General features: G+C 44.6%; 1 protein-coding gene across 1 annotated transcript in view; it reads right to left on the reverse strand.

Annotated features, from left to right (window-relative positions):
* Positions 1 to 19,028, reverse strand: part of OBSCN (obscurin, cytoskeletal calmodulin and titin-interacting RhoGEF) — a 640,872-nt gene that overhangs the window by 214,771 nt on the left and 407,073 nt on the right. Inside the window, exons 86-91 of the mRNA XM_040354276.1 lie at positions 15,737 to 15,885; positions 12,302 to 12,502; positions 11,236 to 11,318; positions 10,965 to 11,138; positions 10,711 to 10,870; positions 942 to 1,058 (exon numbers count right to left, since the gene is read on the reverse strand). Of these exons, the coding sequence (XP_040210210.1) occupies positions 942 to 1,058; positions 10,711 to 10,870; positions 10,965 to 11,138; positions 11,236 to 11,318; positions 12,302 to 12,502; positions 15,737 to 15,885 (884 nt within the window). The remainder of the gene's footprint in view (positions 1 to 941; positions 1,059 to 10,710; positions 10,871 to 10,964; positions 11,139 to 11,235; positions 11,319 to 12,301; positions 12,503 to 15,736; positions 15,886 to 19,028) is intronic.

Here is a 19,028-nt window from a genome sequence, read left to right on the forward strand (position 1 = left end):
TTTCCGTTCATTCATAAACTGAGGAACCAAGGTATGGTGCAGGAGGTGGGTGGGTGGTTGGACCCAAGGAATGGTGCAGGAAGTGGGTGGGGGTGGAACCAAGGAATGGTGCAGGAGGTGGTTGGGTGTGGAACCAAGGTATGGTGCAGGAGGTGGGTGGGGATGAAACCAAGGAATGGTGCAGGAAGTGGGTGGGGGTGGAACCAAGGAATGGTGCAGGAGGTGGTTTGGTGTGGAACTAAGGTATGGTGCAGGAGGTGGGTGGGGATGAAACCAAGGAATGGTGCAGGAGGTGGGTGGAACCAAGGAATGGTGCAGGAGGTGGGTGGGGGTGGAACCAAGGTATGATGCAGGAGGTGGGTGGGGGTGGAACCAAGGCATGGTGCAGGAGGTGGGTGGGGATAAATCCAAGGAATGTTACAGGATGTGCTGGGGGTGGAACCAATGAATGGTGCAGGAGGTGGGTGGGGCTGGAACCAGGGAATGGTGCAGGAGGTGGGTGGGGATGAATCCAAGGAATGTTACAGGATGTGGTGGGGATGGAACCAATGAATGGTACAGGAGGTGGGTGGGGCTGGAACCAAGGAATGGTGCAGGAGGTGGGTGGGGATGAAAGCAAGGAATAGTGCAGGAGGTGGATGGGGATGAAAGCAAGGAATGGTGCAGGAGGTGGGTGGGTGGAACCAAGGACCGGTGCAGGGGGTGACTCGGAAAGGGGGAGTTCCTGCACTTATTGTCTAAGAAAAAAGCCCCGATTCTACAGAACCCTGGTTGAGAATGCCTGGTCTAAAGAGACCCTGTGTTTTCCTGTTGGCTCTCTCCACTTCTGCTCCCCTTCTCTTTGCTGAGATCTGAGTGACAGCCAAAGCTCATGCAGGAGCAGAGTGGAGAAAGTCCCTTTACATACAGATCATTGAAAAACAAGCCTCAGAACTTCTCACCTTCAGGATGATCTGATATCGATGTATTCTGTTGATCGGTCGTTCCAGATAGTGTTGCAGTGGTGGCATCGGAGGCTGGGAGGGGTCAGCAAGGGCCAAAGTGTCCTCTGTGTATTTCTAGGGGAAATCAGTGACATTTGTCAGTAGGATGGCAAACATAAAAAAACATATTTTTTTTTTGTGGGATTTAACCACCACTGGGTTTTTTATTTTTTGCTAAATAAACAAAAAAAGGAATGAAAATTTTGAAAAATAAATATGTTTTTCTTCGTTTCTGTTATAAAATTAAGCAAATAAATAATCTTTCTTCATAGATTTAGGCCAAAATATATTCTGCTACATTTCTTTGGTGATAAAATAACCCAAATCAGTGTATATTATTCAGTCCGTAGGAAAGTTATAGGCCCAGATTCTCGTAGATCGGGCGTATCTCTGCGGCGGCGTAACGTATGTCATTTACGTTACGCCGCCGCATGTTTTTCATGCAAGTGCTTTATTCACAAAGCACTTGCGTGTAAAGTTGCGGTGGCGTAGCGTAAATCACCCGGCGCAAGCCCGCCTAATTCAAATTAGGCGGGTAGGGGGCGTGTAGCATTTAAATTAAGCGCGTCCCCGCGCCGAACGTACTGCGCATGCGCCGTCCGAAAAATATCCCAGGGTGCATTGCTCCAAATGACGTTGCAAGGACGTCATTGGTTTCGACGTGAACGTAAATGGCGTCCAGCCTCATTCACGGACGACTTACGCAAACAACGTAAATTTATAAATTTTGACGCGGGAACAACGGCCATACTTAACATTGGTTGCCCCTCATATAGCAGGGGCAACTTTACGCCTGAAAAACCTAACGTAAACGTCGTAACTTCACTGCGTCGGCCGGGCGTACGTTCGGGAATTCGCGTATCTAGCTAATTTGCATACTCGACGGGGAAAACAATGGAGGCGACACCTAGCAGACAAAAAAAAAATTGCATTTAAGATCCGACGGTGTAAGAGCCTTACGCCTGACGGATCTAATGGATATCTATGCGTAACTGATTCTAAGAATCAGTCGCATAGATACGACGGGCCAGATTAGGACTTACGACGGCGTACATGGCGTTGCGCCGTCGTAAGCCCTTTGAGAATCTGGGCCAAATAGTCCACAAACTATGGGATATATCTTAAAATCGATCATTCCTGATGTACTGACACCCTATTTCAACTCTTGAGACCCTAAAATGTCAGGACAGTATAAATACCCCCCCAAATTATCCCCTTTTTGGAAAGTAGACATTCCAAGGTATTTAGTAAGAGGCATGGCGAGTTTTTTGAAGTTGTAATTTTCTTTGACATAAAAAAAAATGTTTACAATTGTTATTTATTTATTTTTTTACATACTGTCACCAGTGGCAGTACAACTTCATCATATAAATGGCGTGGCGGTGATCAGGGACATTGACTTGTGACAGTATGTAAAAGAAAATAAAAAAATATATATATATTTTTTTATTACATTTTATCTATTTTTTTATGATTTTTTTTAACACACTGTAACCAGATCAATAGCATGTGATCATAGTAACATTGTACTACTCTGGGGAAGTTATATGTATTTCTTTTTTTATTATTTTTGCTTATAGCAATGAATTACATTGCTATAAGCAAGCATTTTACTCAGTAAAAACTGAATCAGTCTGTTTTGTTGTGATTAGCTGTGATTGGTCACAGCTAATCACATGGTACAGATGGGATGTGATTGGCCCTGTTTGTACCATGTGATCACTGTGACCAATCACAGCTAGCAACACAATTGTACACAGAGGATGGCATGTAAGGAAGCCATCCATTGTGTACAACTGTCATGTGACCTGTTGTGGTCACGGCGGTCACATGGTACCAGCAGCGAGCCGGTACTCTGAGCAGCCATCGGCTGTGTCCCATGAACACGGTCAGTGGCAGAGCGCGCCGCACGATCTGCGCTTCCTGACAGGACATCACATGACGTCCAGTCAGGATAAGAAAGCCACAGCTCTGTTAGGGGGGAGGCAATAACTTCTAATTCTGACTCAGCAGGGGGTGTGCCAGACTGGGATGTCTTAGATGGACATGTAATTTTGGATGTATTCCAAGAAAGAGACAAATACATTTCAGGTGCATCCAAATAAATGATGTTGAAACCATGGTCTCTCTGCAGAGGTCCATCATTTTTGCCAGCTGTGTCAGACTTAGTATCAGGACCTGGATCACCTGCTTCAAAGAGCGGAAAGTTGTAGTTCTGGTGCCCACCAGCGGGTGTGTCTCCCAGCAGCCAGCAGATCCTAGTATTCAATTTCCACCCGATGCTGGCTGCTGGGAGGGTATTTAGCTCCTCTTCTATATTTCCCCCTCATTCCAGTGTTTTGCTTTGCTGACAGATATTGCTGGCAGTTTTTCCTGTTCCTGCTCTTGACTGTGCTCTTTGCCTTGTACCTACACCCCCTTGTTCCTGATCCCACTTCCTATATGTTTCCTTGCACCTTTTCTATTCAGGCTGTGGCTGCTTTCTAAAGGCATTGAACTGTAGGACATTGCTCCCCTTTTGATGCCCCTGGAATATACATTAACTGACCACTTTATTAGGTACACCTGTTCAACTGCTTGGTAACACAAATTTCTAAATCAGCCAATCACATGGCAGCAACTCAATTCATTTACAGTACCTGAGTATTGTTGCTGACCATGTCCATCCCTTTATGACTACAGTGTACCCATCTTTGGATGGCTCCTTCCAGCAGGACCGTGTCACAAAGCTCAAATCAGCTCACCACCAGGGCTGGACTGGGACAAAAATTTGGCTCTGGACTTCATCCAGACTGGCCCACTTTGACAGGCCTCTCCCATGGTGGCCGGACAACTCCCGCACCTCCCCGCCCCTCGGCCACCCAAGCCCCCTCTCCCCCTTCACTAGCCATTTTACTTTATTAGAGTAGAACGGCTGGTACTGGTACTCTTATAGGCAGTACCAGTGGGGAAGCTAAGCATTATTTCACCCGGGGCAAAGAATCAGTTTGGTGCCCCCCCTTATGGGACAAGATTAGGCAGAAGTGAGAAACTCCCAGGCCATAGCTGTTGAGTCAGCTGTCTGTCCCCTCCCCCATGCTCCTCTGTTGTCCCCCCTGCTCCTCTGCTCCCCCCAGTTGAGCTCTGCGGGGAGGGAAAGGAGGTGAGCGCTGCGGGAAGGGAGAGACAAAGGAGCGGAGGGGGGCGGCGGTCTGCTGTCACTGAAGCCGGCCCACTGAGCCATCGGCCCACCGGGAAACTCCCTGTAGTCCCAATGACCAGTCCATCCCTGCTCACCACTGGACAATGAGGTCACTGTACTCCAATGGCCTCCACACTCACCACATCTCATCCAATAGAGACCCTTTTGGATGTGGTGGAAGATTGGCATCATGGATGTGCAGCCAACGAATATGCTATCATGTCAATATGGACCAAAATCTCTAAAGGAATGTTTCCAACACCTTGTTGTATCTATGCCACAAAGAACAAAGGCAAAAGGGGGTCCAACCTGGTACTAGCAAGGTGTACCTAATAAAGTGGCTGGTGGGTGTATTTCGCCCATTTACCTTGAAAGGTAATTTGGGTTCTAATCTCTAGGGGGTGAGCGATACAGTTACATCCGCATACATAATAAGCCGAGAACTTTTCCTGAAGAGTTTAATTAAATTCATACTTCACGCCTCTTCTTTTCGGTGGAAATTCCTCCCTGATTAATGCTGGAGAGAATTACCGGCACACCTGATAGATTCCAGGCATTTAAATTCAGGATAAATTATTAATTGCTTTTTTTCTTGAAGGCCAAGCTATTTTCAGGCGCTTCATTTGGTGGGAACAAGGACAGGCGGTCTATGGGATGTATAATTCATGACTTGCGATTAATTAGCAGGTGAACAATTGTGTGGAATTGCACAACTCTGCCAAAGCAAACAACAGCAAATGTTCCAATGTAAAATATTCATACCATTTCAGATCTACAGTATACGATTCATCGACAAGGGACAAGGGAGGGATACACTAAAAGTAGGGCACTTTTTCTTTGGCAGACAAAATATTTTTAATGTGTTGAATGCATTGCTGTGTTGCACTGCTATTCGATTTGAACGGCACCCCAAGGCCTATACGTCAGAGCATGTCACAATGCATGCCAATACAATTCTACTTCCTCCTCTACTCTTCCTTTCTCTGTTGGGGTACCCCAAGGTTCTGTTCTTGGACCTCTCCTATTTTCAATCTACACCTCCACCCTGGGCTGTATCCTGGCCTAGGCCAAGGCCAACAAGGTAAGTAGAACTATAGGAACACTTTTATTTTTTATTTTGAATAGAGTAAGGGTAAGGGAAGGGCGGGTCTTTAGCAACAAGGGGTGTGGCCTTGACAGGAAGGGGTGGGTCATATTTAAATTAGGGGTGCACGAGTTTAGTCAGGCCTAGGGCAGCACCAGTCTTATGGGGCGGACTGGGCAGAGAGGCAAGCATCCCGCAACTGTAGGGGGGGCGGAGCTTCTAATTTTGACTGTCCTATCATCCTGGACCACAAACCTTCCTCACTGTGCTACATATTTTCTGCTGTACCATTGGCATGGTTATATCTTTTTAGTCCTCTCCATAAAATTATCAGAATTTTGTGCCTAAAGTAGAACTATAGGAACACTTTTGTTTTTCATTTTGAATAGAGTAAGGGTAAGGGAAGGGCGGGTCTTTAGCAACAAGGGGTGTGGCCTTGACAGGAAGGGGTGGGTCATATTTAGATTAGGGGTGCACGAGTTTAGTCAGGCCTAGGGCAGCACAAAACCTAAATACACCACTGCCTCCACCCTGAGTCAGCTGATAGCCTCCAATGGCTTCCAATACCATTTCTATGTTGAAGACACCCAAATCTATTTCTCTACCCCATAGCTCACTCCCTCTGTCTCCTCACGTATCACTAATTTACTAACAGATCTATCAGTCTGGATGTCACATCACTTCCTCAAACTCAATCTATCCAAAACTGAACATAATTTTTACTCCACCACGTGCCCTTTCCCCTGATCTCTCAAAATTGAATGCAGCCCATCCCCACAAGCCAAGGTCCTAGGTGTAGTCCTGGACACTGAACTCTCCTTTAAGCCCCACATCCAATCACTGTCTAAATCTTGGCGCCTCAACCTCCGCAACATCTCCAAAATACGCCCCTTTCTAACCAATGACACAACAAAGCTCTTAATTCACTCCTTGGTAATTTCTAGCCTCGACTACTGCAACTCCCCCCTCATTGGCTTACTTCTACATAGTCTATCCACCTTCAGTCCATCATGAATCCACCTTCATTCACATTGCCAACTGCTCAGTGTTTGCTACCCCTCTCTGCCAATCCCTTCATTGGCTTCCTCCACCCCTCTCTGCCAATCCCTTCATTGGCTTCCTCCACCCCTCTCTGTCAATCCCTCCATTGGCTTCATCCACTCCTTTCTGCCAATCCCTCCATTAGCTTCCTCCACCCCTGTCTGCCAATCCCTTCATTGGCTTCCTCCACCCCTCTCTGACAATCCCTTCATTGGCTTCCTCCACCCCTCTCTGCCAATCCATCCACTGGCTTCCTCCACCCCTCTCTGCCAATCCCTCTATTGACTTCCTCCACCCCTCTCTGCCAATCCCTCTATTGGCTTCCTTCATCCCTCTTTGCCAGTCCCTCCATTTTCTATTTTGTCCCTCCATTTTCTTCCTCCACCCCTCTCTGCCAATCCCTCTATTGGCTTTCTCCACCCCTCTCTGCCAATCCCTCCATTGGCTTCCTCCACCCCTCTCTGCCAATCCCTCTATTGGCTTCCTCCACCCCTCTCTAACAATCCCATCATTGGCTTCCTGCACCCCTCTCTAACAATCCCTCTATTGGCTTCCTCCACCACTCTTTTCTATTCCTTCCATTGGCTTCCTCCATCCCTCTCAGCCAATCTCTCCATTGGCTTTCTCCACCCCTCTCTGCCAATCCCTCCATTGGCTTCTTCCACCCCTCTCTGCCAATCCCTCCATTGGCTTCCTCTACCCCTCTCTGCCAATCCCTTAATAGGCTTCCTCCACCCCTCTCTGCCAATCCCTCCATTGGCTTCCTCCACCCCTCTCTGCTAATCCCTCTATTGGCTTCCTCCACCCCTCTCTGCCAATCCCTCCATTAGCTTCCTTCGCCCCTCTCTGCCAGTTCCTCCATTTCTTCCTCCACCCCTCTCTGCCAATCCCTTCATTGGCTTCCTCCACCCCTCTCTGACAATCCCTTCATTGGTTTCCTGCACCCCTCTCTAACAATCCCTCCATTGGCTTCCTCCACTACTCTTTTTTATTCCCTCCATTGGCTTCCTCCATCCCTCTCTGCCAATCCCTCCATTGGCTTCCTCCACCCCTCTCTGCCAATCCATCCATTGGCTTCTTCCACCCTTCTCTGCCAATCCTTTCATTGGCTTCCTCCACCCCTCTTTGCTAATCTTTCCATTGGCTTCCTCCACCCCTCTTGGTCAATCCCTCCACTGGCTCCCGCTCATCCAACAAATTAAATTAAAAATACTAACAACTACTTACAAAACCATCCACAATTTCGCCCCCAGCTACATAACTAAAAATAACTAATCTCAAAATACCAACTTAATCGTTCTCTTCATTTCTCTCAAGACCTCCTGCTCTCTAGCTCCCTCGTCACCTCCTCCTATGCTCCCCTCCAGGTCTTTTCCCAAGCCTGTCCAATCCTATGGAACTCCCTACCCCAACCAGTCCGACTATTTCCTACTCTATTAGCTTTTAAACAATCCCTGAAAACCCTCCTCTTCAGAGAACCTCTCCTACCCCCACCTAACAACTGTACTTTCATTTTCTCCATCAGTTCATACCCCACAGTTATTACCTTTTGTTTCACTTGACCCTAACTTCTAGATTGTAAGCTCTTATGAGCAGGGCCCTCTGATTCCTCCTTTATTGATTTGCATTGTAATTGTACTGTCTGCCCTCATGTTGTAAAGCACTGCACAAACTGTTGACCCAATATAAATCTTGTATAGTAATAATAATAATAATAATAATAATAATGCCAATGCACTATAGCATGTTGTGATGCTTTTGTTAAAAAAAAAATCCTATCTTTGGGACTCTTTGGTGCATTGGCAGCTCATTAATTTCAATGCGATATAAAACAAGATGAAATTGAAGCGCCACACCACTGCTAAGAGGTCCAAATAAAACTTTATTTTATTAACCACTCCCCCCAGCCTATTGTAATATAACAACTGGGGGGACATTCGTCCTTCTGGGTGGAGGTCATATGACGTCCTCGCGGAACACACCTCACGAGCGCACCATGGGCCATGCTCCAGGGTGCAATCTCTTAACGGCTGTGTCCATCGAACACAGGCGATGACTGATCAGTATACCGGCCCGCTGCCGGTACCATGTGATCGCTGTGAACAATCACAGAAGATCACATGATAGTTGTACACAATGGATGGCTTCCTTTCATGCCAACCACTGTGTACAAATGTGTTACTAGCTGTGATTGGTCACAGTGATCACATGGTACAGATGGGGTCAATCACAGCCCACCTGTACCATGTGATTAGCTGTTGGTCAATCACAGATAATCACAATAGTAAACACTGAATTAATCAGTTTCCTCCAGTAAAAAATGGTTGCTTATAACAGTGAAATGCACTAGTATAAGTCATCATAATGTGAACAAAAACAAATAAAAATCCTGATTACGTCCCACAGTGTTACCATGGTAATTTATTTTAAAAGAAAAAGAAAAAGTGATAGAAGAAAGTTGAAAAAATATATTTTTTTCTACATACTGTGACCAGTCAGTGTCCTTGATCACCGCCACACCAGCTATATGATGACGCTGTACTATACTGGTGACATTATGTAAAAAAATTAATGTAAAAAAATAAATACAAATAAATTTAAATTTTTTTAATTCTCTCAAAAACTTAAAAAAAAACTTTTTTTTTTTCAAAATCTTCAGTCTTTTTTCATTTATTTTGCAAAAAAAAGAAAAAAAAAAACAGTGGTGAATAAATGCCACCAAAAGAAAGCTCTATTTGTGTAAAAAATAATTATAAAAATGTAATATGGGTACAGTGTTACACACGCAATTGTCATTCTAAGTGTGACAGCGCTGAAAGCTGAATATTGGCCTGGGCAGGAAGGGGGTGAATGTGCCCGGTATTGAAGTGGTTAAAGGTCAGGTATACAATTCAAATAGTAGCTAACGCATTTTAGGGGTCTAAGTGCCCCATTCTTCAGTGCGTGACTGGCAACAAAATGAACTGGACCTACAATTCCAGTGTGAATTCAAATAACAGTCAAGCCCTGATGATGATGTTGCCAGTCAAGCCCTGAAAAAGGGGGGCACTCATACCCCAAAAACGTGTTGACTACTTTTTGTATTGTACCCCTAACCTTTAATGGAATGAAGTGGTATCTGGACCTCTTAGTAATGATGTAATGATGTGCTGCTTCAAATTGAACTCTTTTTACATCACACTACAAGTCAAAGAGACTGTGGAGATCCTCTGGGATGTGGAAGCCGCCTGCACAGGGACCAGATCATTTACACCAACAGTAATACCTTATCATAACAAAAACAATAAAATAAACCTACAGGTCTAGTGCTAACTTTCCACTTTCCTCAACTCATTGATTTCAATTAACTGCCTTAATGCGATGCATGCTAACGCACCACACAAAGATAATTGCGGCCTTAGGGTTCGTTTACTCTGCATTCAGATCACTCTTCAGAGAACATTTGTCAGGCAGCGAGGAAGTGTTGTATTGCCTCTTGTTCGTCCACTTCAACCCCTATGAACCACAATCGCATTGCACATGGCTGCATGGCGGTTGCATATAGGCCCCACTCACTTCTATGGGTCATGTTTTATGGGTGGTATGCCCCCTGAAAGTGACAGGGGGTATACTGTAACTCCTGATACAAAGTAAAGCATCAAACATCCCTGGCAGCTGCCTGAAGGCAGGTGCAGTTTATATTCTCCTCTGTAGGTGGCGCTTGTCGACAGCAGCAATGCATATGGAGGAGGAAGTTGAGGGGAACCTAGTTCCTCTATGGTTTCCTTGGTCACAGGGAGGCAGCTATCCGATTGGATTATGTGCCCCATGTGACTTTGGTAGCCATCTTGGGTCAGGCAGAGTCTATTTAAGACCTGGCTCCCGGATTTGGCATGCATTTTGCGAGTGGCTAGTGTAGGGACAGGTCCTCCGTCCATCAGGGACAGTACTTAGAGCCAGGGTCTTGGAGGAGTAGGGAAAGTGCAGGGACTGCACCAACCTTCCTGGAAAGCCTCCCCATTGGTTACAGGCTGGCCAGGCCACATTCCGCTCCCCATGGCAGATGCTGTCAGCATCTCCAGGTCTCCAGTCTTCTGTTCCTTCACTGTTGCACTGTGTAAGTGGGTCCGATCGGGTTGCCTACCCGCTGGGCCTATTGTGTACTGCTGAACGTTTGTTACAATATACTCCTGTGTGATTGCTGCCCACCACATCATGCTGCACCTACCCACATGCCTCTGCAGGTACAGGTGAAAACTTGTTACAAAAGGTTTATGCTGATAGCAGAGGAATGAAGCAGCAGTTAGAAATGAAACTTAGTGCTCTTAGAAGGATATGCTTTGTTCATACTTCATGTCTGAGGTTTTCAACCATTTTACAATATTGATAAACAGGAGAGGAAAGGAGAGGTGAGATGAGGAAAGGAAAGAACGCATACATACTTTGTAGAACTCCTGAATGGCATCATTGACCACAACAGACTCAGCCTGCACACGACCCACCAGGTACATGATGTACTTATTAAACTCTTCCTCATTCCTGATGAAGCACATGGCAATGTCATCATCTGTGTCAGAGTTTTTAAGTTCTTGGAAGAAAGTTCTGTGGAAGGATGATAAAGGTACTTAATTACAAAACAGAATTTATACGTCGTAGCCAAGCATATGAAATGACAACAAAAGTATTTTATACAGACCTGGCATGGAAGTCACCGATATCACTGATGTTCCTGAAAATAACGGTCTTCTGATTGGCCACAGTCTCGGGAATATCAGCACAGGTCTCAGTGTAATTTATATAATGGGTATGCAAGAATTGGAGGTCCTGGACATATTCCTTCTCTGAGGCTAGAAGATCTTGAACAAATGTGCTGAGAAGAAAAATGTAGGTATTTCATTTTAGCCAACAAATTCTGATACTTTGGTGGAACCGCAATGGGGTCCAACAATAGTCCATCATTTAAATACCTGAGTTTCTTTTTATAATCTTCTTCTGAAATCGATTCTCCTGAAAATTCCACAACATCTCCTGATCCCCATTCTGGCGATAGCTTGAAACAAACAAACACTATTACATTTTGCTGTGTTCTCACTGTAAGGCAGGCAAGCTTGTGAATTTGGGGTTGTTTAAAAAAAAAACCCTAGCTGAGAGATGCAAAAGGCAACACATGTGTTAACCACTGGGAGTTGATGTTTAAGGTAGTTAACAGATGGTATCTTATACCCTACAGATTAGCTAAAATGTTCCCAACCACCTCCCAATTGTGCTGCCGCAGCTGTAGCTAGGTAGGTCATTTACTTCATGCCTTGTGGGACTGTCCTAGTCTGACAAGTTTTTTGGAATCAGGTTTTCCAATTAATGTCCTCCCTCACGGGAATCCTCCTATTGCCAAGCCCGAGTCTGGCTATACTCCATATTGGCATTGATTCAGTCCCCCTGCCTCTTTTAGGCAAGTAATTACGCATCTACTTTTAGCAGCCCACACACTCATGGTTAGAAATTAGAAATCACAAGACTTCCTCAATATTTTTGATGTTCTGGTCTTGGTCCAACAAAACCACACTTTTGAAGGCCTGTTAGTCATCAACTTCCTCAATAAAGCAGGTTTCGATCACAACTGGTCAATATGGTCAGAAACGTCCATTTCTAAGACATAGAAAGATTCTTCTTTGTTATACATTAGGTCGTGTTACTCATGTATGAATAGTGTAATTGGAATTCTAACAATACAGATATTTATCTATTTAGTCAATGAAACTGATGTACCTATCCTGTTTGTTTACTATACAGTTTTAAGACTTTCTCATCCGCACGAGAATATGTACAGATAATCTACACCTATGTACCATTTCACGTTTTGTTTAGGATGTACTGTACTAGTGTACCTATTTTTTATGTTCAATAAAAAATATTGAAACAAAAAAAAAACCTCTACAGAGTTTTAATAAAGTTAAATTACAAAACACATTTCTATAGCATTTGTCATATTCAATCCATAGTGGAGTTTTCCCTTTTAAAAGGAAAAATCTTTACCTTCAAACGCTTATCCAGGTATGCAGGAGATACCCAACCCTGTCGGGAGGCACTTAGCTTGGTTGGTTTTGTCCTGACAAGCCACTTCAGGGGATGGGCAGAGTCAAGGACTTCCACGTACTGGCCCTCTTTCAGAGTTATGGTTTCCTTATCAACTGTTATTGGGTTGTAGTCTGCTGTGGCCATGTAGATATCAAATATCTGGAATGGTAAATGACAATTTTGACAAAAGTAAATCTATATACAGACATAAATGTTACAAAACATCTAAAAACTAAGCTGCCTAGACAATCCTGTTGGCAAATATCTCGCTATTTTCCCTTAAAGGTACAAAGGCATAATAAGAGCGAGCTTTATACCTTTCAAGAATACACTATGTACTGTGTATTATACATTTTAAACAATAGCTATGATTGTCACATTTTCAGATTTTTTGGGACAGGCTGTAATATTAGAAGTATATTTGTATTGAGGCAATGGAGCAATTACCAACCAGATTTGTTTGTTTTGTCCTGGCTTTATTTCTGCCAGCAACCCCAATTGGAGGAAAATTTTCATTACTCCCTGACCCACACACGAAAATCATTCTATGGCCAGCCACCAATTCTCCTATCAACACAGTGAATCCCTCTTGCCGAGCCATTGTGTTCTCTCATGGCAGGGATGGGGGAAGCCCAGTTCTCAGCCGCTTGCAATACAATAATCGGATGTAAAATCGGGCAGGCTGGCATTACCCATGTTCATCGATCAATCAACTTGGGTACATTTAGCCTGCCCATACATGGTTCAAATCACATCCGGTTCTTGCCGAACCAGAGAAAATTTTACTCGTCTCTGGGCGGCTTTAGCAAGCGTTCTTTCATAACGCAAACACATTCAACATATGTGAGGTAGGTAATGATGTGACCTCTGGAGGCGCTCTTATATCTGCTTGGAAAGAAGAGAACAATACTCTGCCAGATGAAAATTCCAAGCTTTGCCAATAGACATTTCTACAGCTGAAGGTAATCTAGATCAGTGGTTCTCAACCACTGGGCCATGGTCCACTGCTGGGCCATGGCCTCCTCTCTCCTGGGCTTCTAGCCAGGCACAGATCCCTTAACATCCCATTGTACTCCAACAACCTTAAATAGTGGACCACAGTGCCCCCAGGGCTCTTAAGAGTCCTCAGCCTTCACAGTGACCCTTCTCTCAGAGTGTCCTCCAGCCCGCTGAAGAGCCTTCAGCCTTCCTTAGTACCCCCACCTCCAACACTACCCCACAGTGCCCCTCAACCTCCCACAGTGCCCCCAGCCTTCTGCAGAGCCTCAAGCCCTCCATAGTGCCCCCAAACTCCAACATTGTCCACAGTGGCTCCTAACTTCCCACAGCGCCCCCAGCCTCCTCCAGAAAACTCATCCTATAGCACCACTACCCCCTGAAGAGTCTCATGATCCACTCTACAACCCCCATTCCCCCCCTCACAGTGACATCCAGACCCATCCAGAGCCTTCCAGCATTACAACACATGTATTGCATTAATATAGGAAAACAGTAAACGTGAATGACTCAAAAGTCCAAACAGTTCAATGTGTACTGTAGCAGCGCTGAATGATCAAAACGTGACTTCTGATTAAATACTATGGAACCATAGGTGTTCAATAATGGTGCAGATGAACATCAGCTGTGCAAAGTGTCTTCAATATCATGTGCTCCTTATCACCAAGGGGGTCGAATTTTCACCACGTGGGGGGATACTATCCCCTAATGGGGATGCACTCACCAGACCGAGGATAAAAAACAGCATGGGATACACAATCAGCCTTTGTCATTGGTCTTGCACACTCCACCACTCTGCTGGTTTAGATCGGAGGGTGTGGACTCAGCTGTTATTTAAACAGTTAGTCTCGTGAGCGTAGTGGTCTCAGCGGACCTGAATCTCTGCATAGAAGAACTCCTCAGACGACGATGTCTATTCGAATCAGATGAGATGGAAACCACCGATCACAGGAACTGGACGGAACTTCAATTGCAGGACATAAATGTAGAACCCCAGTGGGCTCGCATTAGATAGTGTTGCCTTTCTAGACCTTCCAGCTATTGAAGATTTAATTTCCTTTTACATTTCAATCATATATGAAATTCGTCCATTTCTTTTAGCCTTGAAAATGGACTAAAAAAGTAACCAGTTCACCTCCAGTAGACTTTAATGGGTTCCTGTGTTAGGATTGGAATTCACAGACTTCACATTGGGTTTGTTGATCCTTAGAGACCAGATGATCCACTTTCACTCCACCACCAGTCCTACTTAGCCCTTGCTGTAGTTTTTAGAAAGCTTCATCACTTCAAACCCAATGTGAAGTCTGTGAATTCCAATCCTAACACAGGAACCCATTGAAGTCTACTGGAGGTGAACTGGTTACTTTTTTAGTCCATTTTCAAGGCTAAAAGAAATGGACGAATTTCATATATGATTGAAATGTAAAAGGAAATTAAATCTTCAATAGCTGGAAGGTCTAGAAAGGCAACACTATCTAATGCGAGCCCACTGGGGTTCTCCATTTATGTCCTGCAATTGAAGTTCCGTCCAGTTCCTGTGATCGGTGGTTTCCATCTCATCTGATTCGAATAGACATCGTCGTCTGAGGAGTTCTTCTATGCAGAGATTCAGGTCCGCTGAGACCACTACGCTCACGAGACTAACTGTTTAAATAACAGCTGAGTCCACACCCTCCGATCTAAACCAGCAGAGTGGTGGAGTGTGCAAGACCAATGACAAAGGCTGATTGTGTATCCCATGCTGTTTTTTATCCTCGGTCTGGTGAGTGCATCCCCATTAGGGGATAGTATCCCCCCACGTGGTGAAAATTCGACCCCCTTGGTGATAAGGAGCACATGATATTGAAGACACTTTGCACAGCTGATGTTCATCTGCACCATTATTGAACACCTATGGTTCCATAGTATTTAATCAGAAGTCACGTTTTGATCATTCAGCGCTGCTACAGTACACATTGAACTGTTTGGACTTTTGAGTCATTTACATTCATTCACGTTTACTGTTTTCCTATATTGTTGCATCTTTTATAAGCGGCTGCTTGTATTGTGTCTATTTTCCCTGGTCACCAACATCTTTATTGCTATTTCCTGTGCGCTGAGTAGTGTTTATCTGAAGGAAGGGCGCACATCATAAACACTCCTATACATGTATTGCATTCCCATACTTTTTACAGTGTGAGTATAAACTTTCTGTTGCAGCATGAAAGGTTTTGGAAGAATTTACCGTGCTCTAGGCTACAAAAAGGTTAAGAATCACTGTTCGAGATTAACTGCTGTGGTCTTCAGTTGTTCACAAGCCATCAGATAGTTTTTTTTACCTCTTAAATTCCAGTTGGAACAGAAGGGGTTGAATGCATACACATAGACATTGAGTATTTTAGAGGTAGTGTTCTTTACCTCTCCTCTGGAGTCCCCGTCTTCTGATTCTGACGAAGACTCAACAGCAATGGAGGATGGTCTGGACCTGCCATGACGCGGAGAAGCAGAGGGAGTCTTGGATTCATCATCGCTATCCATACCGGGCATTCCAGGCACTCGAAGGGAAGCTATATAATAATGATGATGGAAAGCACAATGCTGATAAAAACTTCTTTTGGAATAAGGAATTGTATTTTGTGCAACAACTACTGTATATCAATATTTAGTAGAGATATATTCTTCAACCAATAGATGGCAGTGTTCATAAGTTTCTAGCTGCTCTTTGGTAAAATCTATTAGCCGGATTCACAAAGACTTACGCCGACGTATCTACTGATACCCTGTGTAAGTCCGCGGATGCGTCGTCATATCTATGCGATTGATTCTGCAAAGGAGATACGCCTGAATTTCGGCTCCATCCAACCGACGTAAGTCTCCTACGCCGTCGTATCTTGGGCGCATATTTACGCTGGCCGCAAGGGGCGCTTGCATTGATTTACGCGTCGAATATGTAAATGACCTAGATACGCCGATTCACGAATGCACTTACGCCCGTCGCAGTAATCTACGCCGTTTACGTAAGGCGTACGTCCGTCGTAAAGATAAAGCACCTCAATAACAGGTGTAAGTCATGTTAGGGTATGGACGTCGGAACAGCCGTCGTATTTTACGCCGTTTACGTAAGTCGTACGTGAATGGGGCTGAGCGTAGGTTACGTTCACGTCGAACACATTGAGCCGTCGTATCTTAGGGAGTATATGCAACGTAATTCTGAGCATGCGCACATGCGCCGTTCGTTAGGCCCTTCATTTACATGGGGTCACGCTTCATTTTACATACAGCACGTCCACTACCTTCCTACTTTGAATTAGGCAGGCTTACGCCAGCCCATTTACGCCGCCGTAACTTAGGGAGCAAGTGCTTTGTGAATACTGGTCTTGCCTCTCTATGTTACTTCGGTGTAGCGCAAATGAGCCGCGCTACGCCTGCTCAAATATACGCCACTCTACCTGAATCTGGCTATATGTCTTTTCTTTGAATAAAGTTTCATGTTTCCTGTCTGCAGTTAAGCAGCGAAGCCGGACTGTGCACTGTTTGTTCTGAAGGGTTAGACCCAGAATTTTTACCAACTTTAAACTCAACTAATGCCCATATCAAACTTTGACTCATCCACTATCAAAGATTTCATGTGTGCCATGAGGTATTTTCCAAAAAAACAAATCACATTCTTAATGGGCCGCAAAAAAATAAATAAAAGAACAATTTTAAACACACTGGAGGTTTAGCCAACAAAAAGATCTTGGGCTTTTTAAATGTGCATCTCTGAATGTAAAAATCATACATAGGTCGGGGAAGCTATGTGATCCTCTAATATTGTGTACCTCTTTGACTGCCATTCTGCAGCACTGGAAAATGTAGAGATGCAGGAATTGAATAGGTCACGTGTCAGACCCTCATGCCCCGTACACACACAATCGGTTTTCCTGTTGGAAAAAGTCTGATAAGAGCTTTTGGTCGGGAATCCCGACAGTGTGTATGCTCCATCAGACTTTTTCCAACAGGAAACCGGGCAAGAACGGCCGGCAAAAGATAGAGACCTGGTTCTCTTTTTTCCTGTCGGGATTCCCGACTGACTTTTTCCCGTTGGAAATCCCGACCGTGTGTACGGGGCATCACTGTTCCTTGAACATGCCTAATGTTCACACGTACACACGATTGGAAATTCCGACAAGAAAACTGTGGTTTATTTTCAGATGGAATGTTGGCTCAAACTTCTGTTGCCTACACACAAAATTTCTGACCAAAAGCTCACATCAAACTTTTCTTGTCGGAATTTCCGATCGTGTGTAAGCGGCATTACCCTCTCTGTTACTAGTGATGTTTAATATGACAGCTGCCCGCTATGAATGGTTATTAAAGCGGAACTAAACCCATCAATGTTACAGCTTCAAAAAACAGCTACATTCCCGGCACGTGCAGGGAATGTAACTGTTGTATTTGTTGGGCTCTCAACCCATCAAATGGCTGGTGTCATAACTGATCATGTGTTCGGCATCATAGCAGTTGTAGTTGAAGATTAAACAGAGGCCAAGATGGCCGCTTACTTGGCTGAAAACGATAGTAGGGTTCACTTCCACTTTAACCAGTTGCCGGATATTCACCGTTCTGGGTGGACGTCATATGACATCCTCCCAGAGCGTGCCCCATGGGCTGTGATGCGTCGTAATCTGTCAATTGCTGTGTCCAGCGGATGACTGATCAGTGTACCAGCCGCTGACGGTACCATGTGGTGGCTGTGACCATATGATCACTGTGACCAATCACAGAGATCAGCACAACAGTACACAATGGATGTGGTCCGCCGCAATGTCTCAGTCCCGCTAAAATTTGCCACCATTACTAGTAAAAACAATAAAAAAAGTCCATGGGCTAGATTCAGATAGGTTAGCGGATCTTTAGATCCGCGTAACCTATCTGATTTACGAACCGCTGGCGCAAGTTTTAGAGGCAAGCACTTGCCTCTAAAGTTGCGGCGGCTTATCGTAAATCCCCCGGCGGACGGGAAAACCGCTACGGAAACGACGTAAGAACACTGCGACGGGTCCGCGTACGTTCGTGAATTTGCGTATCTCGCTGATTTACATATTATTTATCGTAAATCAGCGGGAACGCCCCCGGCGCCATTTTTAAATTGAAAAAAAGATCCGACAGTGTAACACAGTGTAACACTGTCAGATCTTAGCCCTATCTATGCGTATCTGATTCTATGAATCAGGCGCATAGATAGGACCAGTGTAAGTCAGAGATACGATGGTGTATCTGTAGATACACCGTCGTATCTCTTTGTGAATCTGGCCCTTAGAATCAGTCGCATAGATACGACCGTCGGAACTCAGAGATACGACGGCGTATCAGGAGATACGCCGTCGTATCTCTATCTGAATCCGGGCCCAGAAAAATATCCCATAGTTTGTAGACGCGATAACTTTTGCGCAAAACAATCAATATACACTTATTGGGATTTTTTTTTTTTTTTTTATACCATAAACATGTAGCAAAATACATATTGGCCTAAATTGATGAAGAAATTCGATTTTTTACATTTTTAATTGGATGTGTTTTATAGCAGAAAGTAAAAAATATTGGGCCGGATTCAGATACCTGAGCGTATCTGTCCGGTCGGCGTAACGTATCCTAGAAACGTTACGTCGTCGTAACTTTGGGCGCAAGTTCTTTCGGAATACGAAACTTGCGCCCAAAGTTACGACGG

This window comes from Rana temporaria, chromosome 5 (genome assembly GCF_905171775.1).
Source record: "Rana temporaria chromosome 5, aRanTem1.1, whole genome shotgun sequence".
Taxonomy (NCBI): domain Eukaryota; kingdom Metazoa; phylum Chordata; class Amphibia; order Anura; family Ranidae; genus Rana; species Rana temporaria.